The 21922-nt window shown below is 29.2% G+C and overlaps 2 protein-coding genes across 3 annotated transcripts in view; one reads left to right on the top strand and one right to left on the bottom strand.

Annotated features, from left to right (window-relative positions):
- Positions 1–771: 771 nt before the first annotated feature.
- LOC130450103 (nucleoside diphosphate kinase homolog 5-like) lies at positions 772–2459 on the bottom strand. Its single transcript, XM_056788300.1, has 4 exons — positions 2328–2459; positions 1959–2231; positions 1271–1580; positions 772–974 (listed from the first exon to the last, which is right to left on the bottom strand). The coding sequence occupies exons 1-4, from the start codon at positions 2457–2459 to the stop codon at positions 772–774; spliced, it is 918 nt and encodes a 305-aa protein (XP_056644278.1).
- A 3748-nt stretch (positions 2460–6207) lies between these two features.
- LOC130447342 (uncharacterized) overlaps positions 6208–21922 on the top strand; it is a 54947-nt gene continuing 39232 nt past the window's right edge. The window contains exon 1 of one of the 2 annotated variants that reach the window (XM_056784114.1): positions 6208–6525. In XM_056784114.1, the coding sequence (XP_056640092.1) occupies positions 6475–6525 (51 nt within the window). In that variant the 5' untranslated portion in view covers positions 6208–6474. The remainder of the gene's footprint in view (positions 6526–21922) is intronic. The other variant, XR_008910237.1, reaches the window with a different exon arrangement.

The following is a 21922-nucleotide window of genomic DNA, read 5'->3' as shown; positions in this document are numbered from 1 at the left end:
ATAGAATTAATGAATTTCAATGTTACCACAACTAATTCGATTGTTGGCCGCTACATATATTCGAAATATAACGGCAGATTTCTCTTTTGATAAATATCGAAATGAGTCGAAACGTCAAATTTTTACCTGCTATTTAAATCTGATTACTTATAGAAAAAAGTCGTGAAAAACTTATTATTATTAGTTTTAGTTACTGAAACACACTTCACGTTATGCAACACGTATAAGATCCGTATGTATGAAGTGTTATCTAACTCTTCACTATTAGTTTTAAAATTGCACAAATCACTTATAGTTAGGCAACACGTACTTCAAGTCATAATGTATGAAGTGTTGTCTGAATCGTCCTTATCAATGGAAAAAATTGAATAATCCTCGTATATTATTTTGTACAATGGTTTTTTCTGTATTATAAACAATCAATAATCAATTTTTTATAACAAGAGTTGATGTATAAATGGGAAAAACCAATTCAAATGGATAGATAAGTATCTAAATGAATATTTTTTCGTAAACTCAAAAATATTTTCATCTTATCGTATGCCTTTAATAAAAATATTGTTTCAAATCGAATTTCTACATTAATATTAAAAATTTTGAATTTTTACTGCACTTGTTATTAGGCAACACGTAAAACGTACTAATGTATAAAGTGCTGTCTATTAATCATACTTTCAAATACTTCAAAATCATAAGTAATTCCAGTTGTGGAATTCAATAAAATGACCCTATGATTTCGTTGTTTTATTTTACCCCATCAAAAAAAGAATCTTATAGTGGACTAACTGCAACACGTTCAGGAAATTTAGGTTGATACGGATTATTCAACAATAACCATTCGGCCAAAAATAGAACCGGATCTATTGGTTTGTTTTTAACCACTTGTATCAAACCTTCCATTAAAATGGGAGTTATACAATTGTTTATATAATCAGATACTTTTTCTTCGTCGATTACTATCGGCTCCAAGATACCTACAAAAAAATAACAAAACGGTTCCGTTTCATTCATTGAAAGCTTTTCGTTGTTTTATCTATGATCGAATTGAGAATGCATAGTAGTTCATTTGAACACTTACGATGGTGCCCACTGCTTAGTAACAACTAAGGCAGGCAGTGATTAAAAAAGAAGAAAAATATATGTATTCGTATAAGAACCAGTGGCGTCGGTATGGAAAATTTTCTAAACTTATTATTAAAATTAAAATAAAAGAGTAGATTTATAGAAAGCGAATTCGTAGATTTTAATTAATTTTAAAGAAGGGACTTACTTCTAGGAAAAAAATATCTGTTTTCCCATTTGGCTTCGGATAAATTTTCCGAAGCATGAATAACATCCGGTATATCGGATGTTATTCCAAATCTGGTACGTACGCTATAAGGGAAAAACCATTCTTCTCGAATCAAACCGTACGGTCCGACCATTGTTTTCCATTTGTCTATGACTCGTTTACCAGCCAAAGACATAACTAATAACGGGGAAATGCTCATCGATATAACCACGTGCGGAAAAGACGGACTGCCATATTGTTTGGCGTATATTTCAGATACTTGCTCGGGGGTTAAATGAATAACACGTTCCTAGAATATTCGTAAAGTTTTATTGATAAAAAAGTAAAGTTATATTATCTACAACGAGTTAGGCAACACTTTTTACGAACTAATGTATAAAGTGTTATCTATCCTATTAATATAAACGATTTATTTGTTTTTTTTTTATTTAATTTATTATTATGTTATAAGATATTAAAGAATATCTAAAGTATTTTTTTTATTTTTGTTGCATATATCTAGTTATAAAATTCAATAAGTACGCTTATATACTTTGACTTTATATAAAAAAGAAGAATTATATAGTTCTATGCTCTCTTGGTGTTCATACAAATAGGCAACACTTTATACACATATTACGTAATGTATATACTACATTCTTTAGGTAATAAATAGTTTATTACTTGCATTTAATATTTTGATTCCTGATTCATAGATGGCCCTAACGACTACATCTCGAAATTGTATAGCTTCCGGTTTAATGATAGCTAAAGTTCTTTGTAATTCGGGTTCTTTGCATGATATAGTAGATTCCGAGGAACTGGCGTAATCGGGTTGTGGCGGACCAAGCGGCGGTTGAAAATCGACGAAATGTTGATAATATAGATCCCCTTCTAATTCAGTAACGGCGGGAGTAGTAGCGGGGGATAAATAATGGACAGTATCTTTCGCCCTTGAGCTCTGATATATATATATATTTTAATATAAATACTGATATATATATATATATATATATTTTAATATAAATATATAATTTGTGATATATTTTATAATTACCTTACAACTCGAATCCGATCCTATTGGAGATAAGCTTCTGTAAGTACTTAAATTGAAAGCTAAACCGCTTCGAAGAGACGACGCGTTTAATAGTCCGGTACGATCTTTGGAAACATCGTTAAAATCGTCCATTTCGACGGAAATCTTATTTATTTTCCAATTGGCATTTCAATTTAATCGAAAATGTCGAACTTTATGATTACAAAGTCAGATTTGACGTCGGTGTTGCCATATCTCAAGGATCTAGTAGACGAAATATGTAAAATACGAGGGTGATACCAAAATTTGAAACGAAAACAAAGTTTGAAGTTTGAAAAGTTTATTGTTTTGTACAACTGATAACTTTTATCACCTACCGATGAACATTTACAAATTCATCTAATGAAACAACTCATTTACTATTACTTGTTTGTGTTCCTTTGGTTTCTGATACTGTGGAAACGTCTGTATCTTCTAAAATGTGCGGATGTACTAGAACGTCCGTTTGAGTTTCCTGATCGTGGTAATGGATCTTATTTCCGGTTTTACGACGTTTTAAAATTTCGGCGCAAATGTAACTCACACCGTCGTCGTCGGCTAGTACTAAATCGCGTATGTTTTCGTCTATTTTCGCGCTAGGGAGATAATGAAACTGCAATTTCTTCTTCCTTGGTATATCTATGATCTATTTAAACAACATTGTTAACGAACGACACTGGTAACGCCCATTGGCTATATGAAAGTACGAACGAAGGTAGTTGATAGTTAAAAAAGAAGAAGATTAGGTGGCAATGAATATCGAATTTTCATAGAACTATACTTTTAAAAACCAGTGGCGTTACTAAAAAAAAATATTATCGTATAGATTGAAGAAAATTTACCTTCATACTATTTTCTACGATATCCGAATAAGGAGTAAACTTAAGTAACGAATAAAAATGCTTATTATCGTCCGGTTTTTCTGATAAAACTGTCTGCAATTTTTTCTCAGACGAAATATACGGAAATCCATTTATATCTAACGTATTTGGATGGACTCGTATCACCGTTTGCACAGCGGCATCTATTTTAATTGATTTATTTTTAGACATTATAAGCACAAGTTTTATTACCATTTATATATTTAAACGTCATTTTGACAAGCTTTCGAGCGTATCTGCGGGAACGTTACAACTACATTTTATCTATGGTTATAACCACAGAAATAGTACAATACACTATAATATCTTCTTCTTTTTTATACGGTTTCGATAAATCAGTTCGCTATCGTCAATAAATTATTATTTTATAGTATTTAGACCGTTATGAACGTTTTGTTGCTAAATATATTTGATTTAAATTCGCTTCTAATTGAAAATTAGTTTTTAAAACAGGTACAAATTCACTATTTCGATTCGTATTATTTGACATTGACAACTTGGTTAATTAAATGATTATTTAGATGGCAAAATGGCGTCGAATCAACATCGTTTGACGTATTACATAAAATAACCGTGAAATGTCTATTTTTCAATCGAGAATTTTTCAAATAGTCAATCATTTGGAATATGTCAAAGTTGTCATTATTTTTGCGTTGTAAATTTAAAGTTTCTTGTAAAATTAATTGAAACATGGCCGAAAATGAAATCATACAAAAGAACGATAATACAAGAGAAAAAAACGGAAGTATATTACGTCATATTTTAAAAGTTAAAGATGAAATAATAGAACTTCCGGAATACGCTGTCCTAGCAGACAGAATCGACGGTAATGGAACTTCATTATATTCAAACTTTAACATTTTTCAAGGAAATTAGTTTCTAAAATAATTTTTCCGTATAGGTGGTTCTTCTTGCGAAACTATAACATTAGATGACGAATTTACACCTAGAAACATAGAAAATATTTGTGAATATCACCGAGAAACATTCTCAGACGATTCGTTGGAAGATTCTAGTGAGATTTGTTTCATTTAAAAATCTTACGTAATATTAAAACCGACGAAAACCAGATATTTCTTCTTTTAGGCGGGAAAGTAAACGTCAAAAATGTGGGCGGTGCGAAGCACCATCGATCTAATCTCGTGGGATCATTGACTTCAACTAATTTAAATGCTGGAGCTGAAAAATCGTTAAAGAAACCGAGTATGATACCGAAATTATCTCGAAATTTCAAAACGAAATCAAATTCAAACGAACATAAATATTTATGTAAAAATAGTTGTGTGGACGAACAAAAAAAGTAAGTTCACGGTTCCCCTCGTAGGTATATCAATACCAATATTGTTTCAGATATCAGAATGTAAAAACGAACGTTAAATTCCCCAAATGTCAAGTGGACGTACCCCCGATGAAACTGACCAACTTACAACAAAAATTAAAAGCCACGACGTCGATAATTAAACAAAAAATGGAATACGGTAACCCGAAAGTTAATAACGGCTCGAAAGATGTTGGTAGGGGTCGATGCGTACACTCAAATAGCTCTTACGCTCTGATTGGTCAAGAAAAATCGACGAATAGTCTGGCGGCTCTGTACGGAAATATAGTTCAAATGCGTGAAACGGCTTTGGCGCTTTCCAAAAGCGACAATTTCAAAAATCAAAAAGGATATATCGAAAAATTGTTTAAGAGCATCTCGGACATTCAAAATATTGCGGATAAATTAGATGAAATTGAAAGTAAGCAGCCTCGAATTATTACTAATCGATGATTCTAGATTCACAATGTTTTTTTTTTACTGACAGTTCTGTCAAACGAAACGTTGATTTCACTCACTAGTGTTGCTTGATGGTAAAGGGTATCAATAAAGAATATAAACAATGTTATTCAATTTACAGACTCTAATTTACTTCAAATTACTACAAAAGTTTGAAATCGAAGTAAATAAATTTGTATAATTTAATAATAATTTATAATTATGAGTCAGCTGTCAAATTTACTATTGCACCACAGAATTAACACTATTAGTTCGACTGCACGGGTTTGGTCATAGATAAAGTGTTTACGTAGAGGTTGAACTTCATAGTGAATACTATGATTATATTTTTAGGAAAAATGCAGTACGTGGGGTGAGTTTAGACTAAATAGTAAGTTTTAATAACAAATTTGAAGTATCTGTGAGCGGACAAAGACCAGTCAAGATCCTTAAATCGAAAATAGGGATAAATAAAGAACATAACCTCAGGTATAAACAAATAATTTTGTTCTAAATCTAATATTTTTTAGATGAATATGTTTAGACTTTTCTTCTATATACGCTCATTACCGAAAAAATAACTGTCATCAAGAATATTCTCTAAATAAAAATTTCTCAATGTCTTATTCACAAAACACAACAATCATACTTGTCGTTTTCTTCGTTTCGTGTCATTGAATTAATAATGTCAAATATTCTTCTATTTTATTTCCATATTGATCTATTTTTTTGTCATATACAGCTTTTCAGATACGAAACTAAATAAAGACGTAAAATCGAGGGATAAAGATAATATATCGGCAAATGACGTATATCAAGAAGTTGCTTCGGGTATGACCTTGACTGCTTGAAATCTCCGTAAATTTAAGTTATTATGTAAACGGTAGTTTCATATTATTTTTATCGTTATTATAATAAAAAAAGTATTGTGTTCTACTCCTTTTAATTCAATAAATTATCAATTTTTCGAATAATAATAAACAGTCCTCGTGTTATAGCTTTGTATTGAGTGTTGCATACACACAACATATAAATCTATCATGTTTATAAAGATCTTAAGCTTTATTTTTTGCTATATTTTCAGAAAATAAAACTGAATCATAATGATTAATCTATTAAATTTCATATTATAAATAAATTAAACTTATTTTTATTCAGGTCACTGTTACACTCGTTTTGCAAATCCCCCTACCATTTTCAAATTGACAACTGACATTTAGAAATCATTAGTAAGATGACAGTATCTTTGTCAGTTTTGTCAACAATTTTCTCACAAAAATGCAGAAATGTGTGGTGAAATTATTTTAAACAGCTTGTGCGACCTTATTTTATCGAAATTTTATTAATTTTAATGTTTTATATCAATAAATTTAAAGGTTAGTGCATTCGTGAAAGTATCTTTGTTAATACTTTTGTTTAGAAACAGATTCGTTCTAATTATTGTATATTTCTCTTATCAATTTAATAATGTAAGACTAGTTTATGCTCCAAGATGACCAGCAGGGGTTATTATAATGAAGAAACTCCATTTTTATATAACACGGTAAGTTTTAATATGGTTTTCTATTTGATCCGATATTGCCCAAGCTACACACTATTTAAAGAGTTGCACAGTTTCACAAAACCTGTAATTAGAATACAAATAATTGTGAAATTACTAAGATGTACCACTACAAAATGTAGATCATACTTTCACATATCCCGAAAGTGTGTTAATTAGATGTTACTTTGATTACTGTTTATCTAAGGTGGGCTAAGGACTTTAACCATAATCAGATTCATGTAAATCAAATATTTAATTTAATAAAATAGAATATGGAAACTAATTGACGTTATTTAAATATTTTTGGTGAATAGCGTGTAAAATAAATATGTATTTTAAATAGAAGTTGGTTATAATGTGTTTTTGTTGATTCAAAATCTTACTATTTTAAATTAATCACGCTTAAGTGGAAAAATTCTAATATTTTCGCGTATTTATGCCATGCAACACGCAAATATATTCAGTTTTTGCAAATAAATAGTCGTTATTCATCATTTTAAATATGGATGACATTGTCATGATTCCTGGGAAAGTTATCTTTCAAAATTTCGTGAAAATCGCGTGTCTAAACACTCGTATTTCATAGGTAACTGGTACTGTTTTTCACTGATGTAATTTCCCTTCACCTGATTTCTTTTATAACATACCCCTTGATGTTAGACTAACTGCAAAATGAACATAGATACTTGTATGTAAAGAAAAGTTAGTTTTTGATGGAAAATTCATGGTTTAAATGATTATTCTTTATAAAATCTATCTAAAAATGTTTCTAATGTTTCCATTTCAAATAGTATATCTCATACCCACATGTAATACGAGCTATTTAAAGTTTGAACCGGTTCTAGCTAGTCAGAATGAGATTATAATGAAATTAAAGCTTTAAATAAACTCACAAAATGTTGAAATATGTCTATAAAATTAATTTATTCAGTTTAAAGACTATTTATGAGTGATATGATTGATTTAGATTTGGAAAAGAGTCAGTAAAGGACGAGACACCCTTCGATTTAAAAATTAAATGAAATCAATATAATCGGTTGCTTATTTGGTTACGAGAACGTGAGAGAGTGAAAAATTAGATTAAAAGTTTGATTTTTCAATCAGCAAAATGTCATATTACATAAAAATTTTTCTAAAAATTAAATGCATCAACGTTGGGATGAATGCTGATTGTTGTTCACCATATTTTTGGATCGACCCTCGTATATTACGTAGTTTACTTTCAGGATTGTTTTTTTTTTCTATTAAACGCTTTTGAACGTATTAATTTACAAAATGGGAAGTTAATTAATTGGGAATCTTTTAAAAAAAGTCGTCACGTTGATTAATTATTTTTTTCCATTTTATAAAAATGAACAATTGCGTGTATATTTACAATTTGCGATAGGAAAAATGAAAATTCCCGCAGTTCGGTGATGGCACGAGGATTCTTTGGCCTCGGTTTTCTATTCTTTGATATCGCTAGATCGATAAAGGGTACGGCAATTCAGGGGGCGGGGCGGCGTTAACAGTATAAAAAAAATAGACAATACGCTCGGAAAAGTTAACTTTATTCCAAAATCGATTAGCCTCGACGATAAGCTATTATTTTTATCGGGTTACCTACTTTAAATCTTGTTTTGTTACTTTTTATCACCTTGTATATGGAAAACGTGACAACTTTCAAATTTCTATACCCCTTGATATTTTTAACAATATATAGGGTATACATTATAATTGTATGTAAAGAAATATTAGTCAACAGATTTTTTTCGAAATTACTTATTGAATTGTTTAATTTATTCCGAACTATAGACTTTCCCTGTATACACCTGTTTATCACAATTAGTTACAAATCATTAAATTTTGCATGGGCATAAAGTAGTAACAGTGCTGTTTCCGGTTTATACTCGACTCGAATAAAATGTACTTCGTTAAAAATTATGATTTATGGAATCTAGACAGTTATATCCATATTTCATGTGCTAAGGAAACCGGAATTATGTATGTAGGCTTGGCAACACCGGTGTTGCCACGTAAGAACTGTCTGTCTTCTTGAAATTTTTTTACCTAATTTTTTATTTAGTTCAACAATCGATTTGCATCTAGTGTCTTAAGATTTTATCAAAATAGTTAATAAAAGTAAATATTAAACATAACCTTAACAATACCTGTCAGTAGATTTTTAAAATAATCGATGAAAAGGTCGATGAGTGTCAGCCATTTTGTGTTTTGACGTAAACATGAAAACGTGATATTTCTATAGATTTTTATTCGAAAAATTTGTAAAAAGCATTAAATATATTCGATTCCAGATTCTATAAAAGTTACAGATACATTTTTTATACAACACAATTGTTAAAAAAAAAATCTAGACGAATATAAATAGTAATAGTAACAAATAATTTTGACAACGCCACCGGATATTGACAGAAACGTCAAGTAGTTCCATTACAAATTATTAAGCAATGAATTGTTAACTTTTTTTTCATATTTCTGCAACTATAATGAACTAAAAATCATATTATTTTAAATAATATGATAACTAAATTTATTGTATTCGTAAAATTGACTAGAACATACCGATAATTACTACAATTATATTACATCATATAACGGATACAAGTGGCGTCCTCTTCCTGTAAAACTACACATACATAAACATGGATACGGTCTTAAAGAAAGTAAAAATTATTTTACGTAACCGATAAATAATTAAATACTATACGTTTACTTCCCTATTTTTCGGTTTAAATTAATACAGTGTGTGCCAAAAATGATAATCGTGTATAAAATACGTTGATATACTTTTTTCTCGTGTGTGTCATATACTACAGGGGGTATCAAAACGTGAATCATAAATAGAAAATAATTATTATTTAGTTCTATTGGAACTACTAGTTTTTACTTTCTATTGAAACCGAGATAGTTAATAATAAACAAGTTAGATCGTGATTTCAACAATAAATTAAATTGTTATTATAATCGAACGAACACAGATATACAATTAAGTTAACTAGTTCGAAATAATAATCGCAATTGGAATTTTCTTTTTGTTTCGAGAGATTGAAGAAGTTAAACGACTTTATATACAGGGTATTGAGTTTGGTTGGGATTTTTAGATAAAATAACGGCGAGGGATAAAAGCGACGTTGTCAAACTACTGAAATATATAAATGTTTTAATAACTTTTTACTTTTTGGATCTTTTTATATGTTTTTTTTTTATAAATCTTTTGTTTCTTTGGTCTCTATCGATAGAAATATAGTTTAATGAGGTAAAAATTCTACGATAACACGTTCTGAGTAGGCTCAACATTAAAAACGTCAAACTTTATGATGACAATGTCAGTTTTGACATATGTCAAATAAGATAAGGGACTTTTAGATATGTCAAACATTCATATTTCATTGTGTCGTTGTTTAAGGTTAAAAAAACGTTAAATATACGAGGGTTGTCTAAAAACTTACGTATCTAATAAATAAAAAATGATAATTTTTATATTTATATGTACATAGTTGCCAAATCGTGCATTTTTTCAGTAAAAACTTTGATTTATTCTCCTTTGAGCATATCGCGTCGTATTAATTTCTAATTAAATTAATATTTTGTTTATCAGACTTTCCCCGTAAAACCGGATTATTAGCCACGAACAATGCACGGTTATTTATACTTGAAATAACCAGTAATTAAATGAAATATCTAGAACGAGTTTGATAAACATTAAAACCTAACGGATATTCAGTTTCTTTCTTATTTTTTTTTTTTTTTATAAACCTCACACATCAGTAATGATGAAACTAATCGATGTTACAAGATTTACTATTAATTTTCCGAAGTATCCAAGTGTGTATATTGAAATAATTTCGAAAAGCAAGAAAATAATTTATTACCGAGACCGATTCAGATTAAAGATGTGATTACATGATCAGATTTGCAATTACAGATTACGCAACTAACGCGGAAAGTCACTAAATCTTGGTAATAACATCTAATTACACTGATATTAATGAGTACTAATAATACCATGGCTTCAAATAAATAGTACAATTATTTTAACGCGAGTGTTTTTTTATAAATACTTTGAACAACTTTAAAGCGTCGTATTTTCAATATTGTGAACTCTACGAACGTGCTGATTTTTTTCTACATACAACTAACCTTTAAAAACATTTGTTCAAAATTTCAGATCATTATTCCAATTATTTTAGCCCGGGTGATTTTTAAAAAACGCTAATGTTTCTCATAAATTTTTGAACAACTTTAGAGCGTCGTATTTTCAATACTGTGAACTCTACGAAGGTATTGATTTTTTTCTATATACAACTAACCTTCAAAAACACCTGATCGAAATTTCAGATCATTATTCCAATTATTTTAGCCCGGGTGATTTTTAAAAAACGCTAATGTTTCTCATAAATTTTTGAACAACTTTAGAGCGTCGTATTTTCAATACTGTGAACTCTACGAAGGTATTGATTTTTTTCTATATACAACTAACCTTCAAAAACACCTGATCGAAATTTCAGATCATTATTCCAATTATTTTAGCCCGGGTGATTTTTAAAAAACGCTAATGTTTCTCATAAATTTTTGAACAACTTTAGAGCGTCGTATTTTCAATACTGTGAACTCTACGAAGGTATTGATTTTTTTCTATATACAACTAACCTTCAAAAACACCTGATCGAAATTTCAGATCATTATTCCAATTATTTTAGCGCGGGTGATTTCTTTAAAATGCTAATGTGTCTCATAAATCTTTGAACAACTTTAGAGCGTCGTATTTTCAATACTGTGAACTCTACGAACGTGCTGATTTTTTTCTACATACAACTAACCTTCAAAAACATTTGTTCGAAATCTCAGATCATTATTCCAATTATTTTAGCCCGGGTGATTTTTTTAAAATGCTAATGTTTCTCATAAATTTTTGAACAACTTTACATCGTCGTATTTTCAAAAATATGAAATCTACGAAGGTATTAATTTTTTTCTAATTATACCTAATCTTCAAAAATACTTGTTCGAAATTTCAAATCATTATCCCAATTATTTTAGCCGGAGTGATTTTTTTAAAAAAACAATGTTTCTCATAAATTTTTGAACAACTTTAGAGCGTCGTATTTTCAATAGTGTGAACTCTACGAAGGTATTGATTTTTTTCTATATACAACTAACCTTCAAAAACATTTGTTCGAAATCTCAGATCATTATTCCAATTATTTTAGCCCGGGTGATTTTTTTAAAATGCTAATGTTTCTCATAAATTTTTGAACAACTTTACATCGTCGTATTTTCAAAAATATGAAATCTACGAAGGTATTAATTTTTTTCTAATTATATCTAATCTTCAAAAATACTTGTTCGAAATTTCAGATCATTATCCCAATTATTTTAGCCGGAGTGATTTTTTAAAAAAAACAATGTTTCTCATAAATTTTTGAACAACTTTAGAGCGTCGTATTTTCAATAGTGTGAACTCTACGAAGGTATTGATTTTTTTCTATATACAACTAACCTTCAAAAACATTTGTTCGAAATCTCAGATCATTATTCCAATTATTTTAGCCCGGGTGATTTCTTTAAAATGCTAATGTTTCTCATAAATTTTTGAACAACTTTACATCGTCGTATTTTCAAAAATATGAAATCTACGAAGGTATTAATTTTTTTCTAATTATATCTAATCTTCAAAAATACTTGTTCGAAATTTCAGATCATTATCCCAATTATTTTAGCCGGAGTGATTTCTTAAAAAAAACAATGTTTCTCATAAATTTTTGAACAACTTTAGAGCGTCGTATTTTCAATAGTGTGAACTCTACGAAGGTATTGATTTTTTTCTATATACAACTAACCTTCAAAAACATTTGTTCGAAATCTCAGATCATTATTCCAATTATTTTAGCCCGGGTGATTTCTTTAAAATGCTAATGTTTCTCATAAATTTTTGAACAACTTTACATCGTCGTATTTTCAAAAATATGAAATCTACGAAGGTATTAATTTTTTTCTAATTATATCTAATCTTCAAAAATACTTGTTCGAAATTTCAGATCATTATCCCAATTATTTTAGCCGGAGTGATTTTTAAAAAAAAACAATGTTTCTCATAAATTTTTGAACAACTTTAGAGCGTCGTATTTTCAATATTGTGAACTCTACGAAGGTATTGATTTTTTTCTACGTACAACTAACCTTTAAAAACATTTGTTCAAAATTTCAGACCATTATTCCAATTATTTTAGCCCGGGTGATTTTTTAAAAAAACCAATGTTTCTCATAAATTTTTGAACAACTTTAGAGTGTCGTATTTTCAATACTGTGAACTCAACGAACGTGCTGATTTTTTTCTACGTACAACTAACCTTTAAAATCATTTGTTCAAAATTTCAGATCATTATTCCAATTATTTTAGCCCGGATGATTTATTTAAAATGCTAATGTTTTTTTTGTCTCGTAATCACTAATTTCTTGTTTAGTTTGTTACATTTCATATTTTATATGTATAAACAGGCTTTACGTAATCCTATATACACTTCCCATGTTAAAACTGTCATGATATTTCGATATAAAATTTCGAGAATAAATAAAAATGAACTAACAACAAATATTACTAAATTATGTTGTGTGTAAATTTGAAGAACACCTGGTCGAAAACAATTGAAATTGCATGGTAGGCGAAAACGGAAATAATGCAAGAACCGTTGACATTATAAGTACATACCGAGTGGAAAATCACAAATAACGTGATAAAAATACAATTTTTAAAATTTCTTTTTCTTTTAAACAAAAATTGATGTTAATTGGCTAATTGTTTTGCAACCTAGTACTTAGTCCAGACCATGCACCGTTAAATTATTATTTATTCAGATCCGTGGCGGGATAATTTTTTGCTTTGAAGTCCAAAGAGCTTGCTGAACTGTACGTTTATATACGTATTGAAACCATTGAAAACAAACACAGTTTCTGTCTTATTTATAACTAAGAATAGTCCCAAGAAATTTGTATATGATGATTTAAAGTTTAAAAATTTGTGAGAAACATTAGCTTATTTAAAAAATCACCCGGGCTAAAATAATTGGAATTATGATCTGAAATTTTGAACAAGTGTTTTTGAAGGTTAGTTGTATGTAGAAAAAAATCAGCTCGTTCGTGTAGTTCACAGTATTGAAAATACGACGCTTTAAAATTGTTCAAAAATTTATGAGAAATATTAGCGTTTTTAACAAATCACCCGGGCTAAAACAATTGGAATGATGATCTGAAATTTCGAACAGGTGTTTTTGAAGGTTAGTTGTATCTAGAAAAAAATCAGCTCGTTCGTGTAGTTCACAGAATTGAAAATACAACGCTTTAAAATTGTTCAAAAATTTATGAGAAATATTAGTGTTTTTAACAAATCACCCGGGCTAAAATAATTGGAATGATGATCTGAAATTTCGAACAGGTGTTTTTGAAGGTTAGTTGTATCTGGAAAAAAATCAGCTCGTTCGTGTAGTTCACAGAATTGAAAATACGACGCTTTAAAATTGTTCAAAAATTTATGAGAAACATTAGCTTATTTAAAAAATCACCCGAGCTAAAATAATTGGAATAATGATCTGAAATTTTGAACAAATGTTTTTAAAGGTTAGTTGTATGTATAAAAAAATCAGCACGTTCGTAGAGTTCACAGTATTGAATATACGACGCTCTAAATTTGTACAAAAATTTATGAGAAACATTAGCATTTTGAAAAAATCACCTGGGCTAAAATAATTGGAATAATGATCTGAAATTTCAAACAGGTGTTTTTAAAGGTTAGTTGTATGTAGAAAAAAATCAGCTCGTTCGGGTAGTTCACAGTATTGAAAATACGACGCTTTAAAATTGTTCAAAAATTTATGAGAAACATTAGCGTTTTTAAAAAATCACTCGAGCTAAAATAATTGGAATAATGATCTGAAATTTTGAACAAATGTTTTTAAAGGTTAGTTGTATGTATAAAAAAATCAGCACGTTCGTAGAGTTCACAGTATTTAAAATACGACGCTCTAAAGTTGTTCAAAAATTTATGAGAAACATTAGCGTTTTTAAAAAATCACCCGGGCTAAAATAATTGGAATAATGGTCTGAAATTTCGAACAGGTGTTTTTAAAGGTTAGTTGTATGTAGAAAAAAATCAGCACGTTCGTAGAGTTCACAGTATTGAATATACGACGCTCAAAAGTTGTACAAAAATTTATGAGAAACATTAGCTTATTTAAAAAATCACCCGGGCTAAAATAATTGGAATAATGGTCTGAAATTTCGAACAGGTGTTTTTAAAGGTTAGTTGTATGTATAAAAAAATCGAGACGTTCGTAGAATTAACAATATTGAAAATATAATTTTTTTAGTAGTTACGTCTTGGGCATCATCAAGACGCACTTCTTTAAGACGAAGGTTTATAATTGAATTGATGTTCTTAATTGTGTAAATAAACAACGTTCATACCAGCCAAATATAACGACGATGTTTATTTTCGGAAGGGAGATGCCGGATGTGACGAACATATGCCAAAGAATGACGTTTATGGCGTCGTTGCAACGTCAAAACAACAATTCAAAGTTTAAATATACATTGAAACACATCATTTTAATATAATATCAAAAAAATTATACTCAAGGTCAAGGCGACAGGAAATATTTGATTTTAATAGATTTAGAATCGCAGTTTTTTTTTTCATAACATTATAAATAATCGTCACGGTCAGTTTTTTGATATAATTTATATTAAAAACTGTTTATTATATGTTTCTCTTATTGCTCGACGTAATTATAGCCTTACGTACGCGTAAAGGCCGGGTCACACCTATCGTGCATCCTTCCGATCCGATTACGATCATACAGTCGGACGAGTGTCTAAGAGGAAAATGAAACTAGAAATTGAACGGTTCACACAAAAATTTATGAACTTTAAATCGTCCTATTCCCAATATTGTTAATTCTACGAAGTTATTGATTTTTTTCTACTTATATCTAATCTTCAAAAACACTTGTTCGAAATTTCAGATCATTATTCCAATTATTTTAGCTCGGGTGATTTTTTAAAAACGCTAATGTTTCTCATAAATTTTTTAACAACTTTAGAGCGTCGTATTTTCAATACTGTTAACTCTACGAACGTGCTGATTTTTTTCTACATACAACTAACCTTTAAAAACATCTGTTCAAAATTTCAGATCATTATTCCAATTATTTTAGCTCGGGTGATTTTTTAAAAACGCTAATGTTTCTCATAAATTTTTGTACAAATTTAGAGCGTCGTATATTCAATACTGTGAACTGTACGAACGTGCTGATTTTTTTCTACATACAACTAACCTTTAAAAACATTTGTTCAAAATTTCAGATCATTATTCCAATTATTTTAGCTCGGGTGATTTTTTAAAAACGCTAATGTTTCTCATAAATTTTTGAACAACTTTAGAGCGTCGTATTTTCAATACTGTTAACTCTACGAACGTGCTGATTTTTTTCTACATACAACTAACCTTTAAAAACATTTGTTCAAAATTTCAGATCATTATTCCAATTATTTTAGCCCGGGTGATTTTTAAAAAACGCTAATGGTTCTGATAAATTTTTGTACAAATTTAGAGCGTCGTATATTCAATACTGTGAACTGTACGAACGTGCTGATTTTTTTCTACATACAACTAACCTTTAAAAACATCTGTTCAAAATTTCAGATCATTATTCCAATTATTTTAGCTCTGGTGATTTTTTAAAAACGCTGTTTCTCATAAATTTTTAAACAACTTTAGAGCGTCGTATTTTCAATACTGTTAACTCTACGAACGTGCTGATTTTTTTCTACATACAACTAACCTTCAAAAACACTTGTTCAAATTTTCAGATCATTATTCCAATTATTTTAGCCCAGGTGATTTTTTAAAAACGCTGTTTCTCATAAATTTTTAAACAACTTTAGAGCGTCGTATTTTCAATACTGTTAACTCTACGAACGTGCTGATTTTTTTCTACATATAACTAACCTTTATAAACATTTTTTCAAAAATACAGATCGTTATTCCAATTATTTTAGCTCGGGTGATTTTTTAAAAACGCTAATGTTTCTAATAAATTTTTAAACAACTTTAGAGCGTCGTATTTTCAATACTGTTAACTCTACGAACGTGCTGATTTTTTTCTACATACAACTAACCTTTAAAAACATCTGTTCAAAATTTCAGATCATTATTCCAATTATTTTAGCTCAGGTGATTTTTTAAAAACGCTAATGTTTCTCATAAATTTTTGAACAACTTTAGAGCGTCGTATTTTCAATACTGTTAACTCTACGAACGTGCTGATTTTTTTCTACATACAACTAACCTTTAAAAACATCTGTTCAAAATTTCAGATCATTATTCCCATTATTTTAGCCCGGGTGATTTTTTAAAAACGCTAATGGTTCTGATAAATTTTTGTACAAATTTAGAGCGTCGTATATTCAATACTGTGAACTGTACGAACGTGCTGATTTTTTTCTACATACAACTAACCTTTAAAAACATCTGTTCAAAATTTCAGATCATTATTCCAATTATTTTAGCTCGGGTGATTTTTTAAAAACGCTAATGTTTCTCATAAATTTTTGAACAACTTTAGAGCGTCGTATTTTCAATACTGTTAACTCTACGAACGTGCTGATTTTTTTCTACATACAACTAACCTTTAAAAACATTTGTTCAAAATTTCAGATCATTATTCCAATTATTTTAGCTCGGGTGATTTTTTAAAAACGCTAATGTTTCTCATAAATTTTTGAACAACTTTGGAGCGTCGTATTTTCAATACTGTTAACTCTACGAACGTGCTGATTTTTTTCTACATACAACTAACCTTTAAAAACATTTGTTCAAAATTTCAGATCATTATTCCAATTATTTTAGCCCGGGTGATTTTTAAAAAACGCTAATGGTTCTGATAAATTTTTGTACAAATTTAGAGCGTCGTATATTCAATACTGTGAACTGTACGAACGTGCTGATTTTTTTCTACATACAACTAACCTTTAAAAACATCTGTTCAAAATTTCAGATCATTATTCCAATTATTTTAGCTCTGGTGATTTTTTAAAAACGCTGTTTCTCATAAATTTTTAAACAACTTTAGAGCGTCGTATTTTCAATACTGTTAACTCTACGAACGTGCTGATTTTTTTCTACATACAACTAACCTTCAAAAACACTTGTTCAAATTTTCAGATCATTATTCCAATTATTTTAGCCCAGGTGATTTTTTAAAAACGCTGTTTCTCATAAATTTTTAAACAACTTTAGAGCGTCGTATTTTCAATACTGTTAACTCTACGAACGTGCTGATTTTTTTCTGCATACAACTAACCTTTAAAAACATTTGTTCAAAATTTCAGATCATTATTCCAATTATTTTAGCCCGGGTGATTTTTTAAAAACGCTAATGGTTCTCATAAATTTTTGTACAAATTTAGAGCGTCGTATATTCAATACTGTGAACTGTACGAACGTGCTGATTTTTTTCTACATACAACTAACCTTTAAAAACATCTGTTCAAAATTTCAGATCATTATTCCAATTATTTTAGCTCAGGTGATTTTTTAAAAACGCTAATGTTTCTCATAAATTTTTGAACAACTTTAGAGCGTCGTATTTTCAATACTGTTAACTCTACGAACGTGCTGATTTTTTTCTACATACAACTAACCTTTAAAAACATCTGTTCAAAATTTCAGATCATTATTCCCATTATTTTAGCCCGGGTGATTTTTTAAAAACGCTAATGGTTCTGATAAATTTTTGTACAAATTTAGAGCGTCGTATATTCAATACTGTGAACTGTACGAACGTGCTGATTTTTTTCTACATACAACTAACCTTTAAAAACATCTGTTCAAAATTTCAGATCATTATTCCAATTATTTTAGCTCGGGTGATTTTTTAAAAACGCTAATGTTTCTCATAAATTTTTGAACAACTTTAGAGCGTCGTATTTTCAATACTGTTAACTCTACGAACGTGCTGATTTTTTTCTACATACAACTAACCTTTAAAAACATTTGTTCAAAATTTCAGATCATTATTCCAATTATTTTAGCTCGGGTGATTTTTTAAAAACGCTAATGTTTCTCATAAATTTTTGAACAACTTTGGAGCGTCGTATTTTCAATACTGTTAACTCTACGAACGTGCTGATTTTTTTCTACATACAACTAACCTTTAAAAACATTTGTTCAAAATTTCAGATCATTATTCCAATTATTTTAGCCCGGGTGATTTTTAAAAAACGCTAATGGTTCTGATAAATTTTTGTACAAATTTAGAGCGTCGTATATTCAATACTGTGAACTGTACGAACGTGCTGATTTTTTTCTACATACAACTAACCTTTAAAAACATCTGTTCAAAATTTCAGATCATTATTCCAATTATTTTAGCTCTGGTGATTTTTTAAAAACGCTGTTTCTCATAAATTTTTAAACAACTTTAGAGCGTCGTATTTTCAATACTGTTAACTCTACGAACGTGCTGATTTTTTTCTACATACAACTAACCTTCAAAAACACTTGTTCAAATTTTCAGATCATTATTCCAATTATTTTAGCCCAGGTGATTTTTTAAAAACGCTGTTTCTCATAAATTTTTAAACAACTTTAGAGCGTCGTATTTTCAATACTGTTAACTCTACGAACGTGCTGATTTTTTTCTGCATACAACTAACCTTTAAAAACATTTGTTCAAAATTTCAGATCATTATTCCAATTATTTTAGCCCGGGTGATTTTTTAAAAACGCTAATGGTTCTCATAAATTTTTGTACAAATTTAGAGCGTCGTATATTCAATACTGTGAACTGTACGAACGTGCTGATTTTTTTCTACATACAACTAACCTTTAAAAACATCTGTTCAAAATTTCAGATCATTATTCCAATTATTTTAGCTCAGGTGATTTTTTAAAAACGCTAATGTTTCTCATAAATTTTTGAACAACTTTAGAGCGTCGTATTTTCAATACTGTTAACTCTACGAACGTGCTGATTTTTTTCTACATACAACTAACCTTTAAAAACATCTGTTCAAAATTTCAGATCATTATTCCCATTATTTTAGCCCGGGTGATTTTTTAAAAACGCTAATGGTTCTGATAAATTTTTGTACAAATTTAGAGCGTCGTATATTCAATACTGTGAACTGTACGAACGTGCTGATTTTTTTCTACATACAACTAACCTTTAAAAACATCTGTTCAAAATTTCAGATCATTATTCCAATTATTTTAGCTCGGGTGATTTTTTAAAAACGCTAATGTTTCTCATAAATTTTTGAACAACTTTAGAGCGTCGTATTTTCAATACTGTTAACTCTACGAACGTGCTGATTTTTTTCTACATACAACTAACCTTTAAAAACATTTGTTCAAAATTTCAGATCATTATTCCAATTATTTTAGCTCGGGTGATTTTTTAAAAACGCTAATGTTTCTCATAAATTTTTGAACAACTTTGGAGCGTCGTATTTTCAATACTGTTAACTCTACGAACGTGCTGATTTTTTTCTACATACAACTAACCTTTAAAAACATTTGTTCAAAATTTCAGATCATTATTCCAATTATTTTAGCCCGGGTGATTTTTAAAAAACGCTAATGGTTCTGATAAATTTTTGTACAAATTTAGAGCGTCGTATATTCAATACTGTGAACTGTACGAACGTGCTGATTTTTTTCTACATACAACTAACCTTTAAAAACATCTGTTCAAAATTTCAGATCATTATTCCAATTATTTTAGCTCTGGTGATTTTTTAAAAACGCTGTTTCTCATAAATTTTTAAACAACTTTAGAGCGTCGTATTTTCAATACTGTTAACTCTACGAACGTGCTGATTTTTTTCTGCATACAACTAACCTTTAAAAACATTTGTTCAAAATTTCAGATCATTATTCCAATTATTTTAGCCCGGGTGATTTTTTAAAAACGCTAATGGTTCTCATAAATTTTTGTACAAATTTAGAGCGTCGTATATTCAATACTGTGAACTGTACGAACGTGCTGATTTTTTTCTACATACAACTAACCTTTAAAAACATCTGTTCAAAATTTCAGATCATTATTCCAATTATTTTAGCTCAGGTGATTTTTTAAAAACGCTAATGTTTCTCATAAATTTTTGAACAACTTTAGAGCGTCGTATTTTCAATACTGTTAACTCTACGAACGTGCTGATTTTTTTCTACATACAACTAACCTTTAAAAACATCTGTTCAAAATTTCAGATCATTATTCCCATTATTTTAGCCCGGGTGATTTTTTAAAAACGCTAATGGTTCTGATAAATTTTTGTACAAATTTAGAGCGTCGTATATTCAATACTGTGAACTGTACGAACGTGCTGATTTTTTTCTACATACAACTAACCTTTAAAAACATCTGTTCAAAATTTCAGATCATTATTCCAATTATTTTAGCTCGGGTGATTTTTTAAAAACGCTAATGTTTCTCATAAATTTTTGAACAACTTTAGAGCGTCGTATTTTCAATACTGTTAACTCTACGAACGTGCTGATTTTTTTCTACATACAACTAACCTTTAAAAACATTTGTTCAAAATTTCAGATCATTATTCCAATTATTTTAGCTCGGGTGATTTTTTAAAAACGCTAATGTTTCTCATAAATTTTTGAACAACTTTGGAGCGTCGTATTTTCAATACTGTTAACTCTACGAACGTGCTGATTTTTTTCTACATACAACTAACCTTTAAAAACATTTGTTCAAAATTTCAGATCATTATTCCAATTATTTTAGCCCGGGTGATTTTTAAAAAACGCTAATGGTTCTGATAAATTTTTGTACAAATTTAGAGCGTCGTATATTCAATACTGTGAACTGTACGAACGTGCTGATTTTTTTCTACATACAACTAACCTTTAAAAACATCTGTTCAAAATTTCAGATCATTATTCCAATTATTTTAGCTCTGGTGATTTTTTAAAAACGCTGTTTCTCATAAATTTTTAAACAACTTTAGAGCGTCGTATTTTCAATACTGTTAACTCTACGAACGTGCTGATTTTTTTCTACATACAACTAACCTTCAAAAACACTTGTTCAAATTTTCAGATCATTATTCCAATTATTTTAGCCCAGGTGATTTTTTAAAAACGCTGTTTCTCATAAATTTTTAAACAACTTTAGAGCGTCGTATTTTCAATACTGTTAACTCTACGAACGTGCTGATTTTTTTCTACATATAACTAACCTTTATAAACATTTTTTCAAAAATACAGATCGTTATTCCAATTATTTTAGCTCGGGTGATTTTTTAAAAACGCTAATGTTTCTAATAAATTTTTAAACAACTTTAGAGCGTCGTATTTTCAATAGTGTGAACTCTACGAAGGTAT

Source organism: Diorhabda sublineata, chromosome 1, assembly GCF_026230105.1.
Source record: "Diorhabda sublineata isolate icDioSubl1.1 chromosome 1, icDioSubl1.1, whole genome shotgun sequence".
Taxonomy (NCBI): Eukaryota; Metazoa; Arthropoda; class Insecta; order Coleoptera; family Chrysomelidae; genus Diorhabda; species Diorhabda sublineata.
The sequence above is the reverse complement of the archived record's forward strand: the minus strand, read 5'-3'. Positions and strand labels throughout refer to the sequence as shown.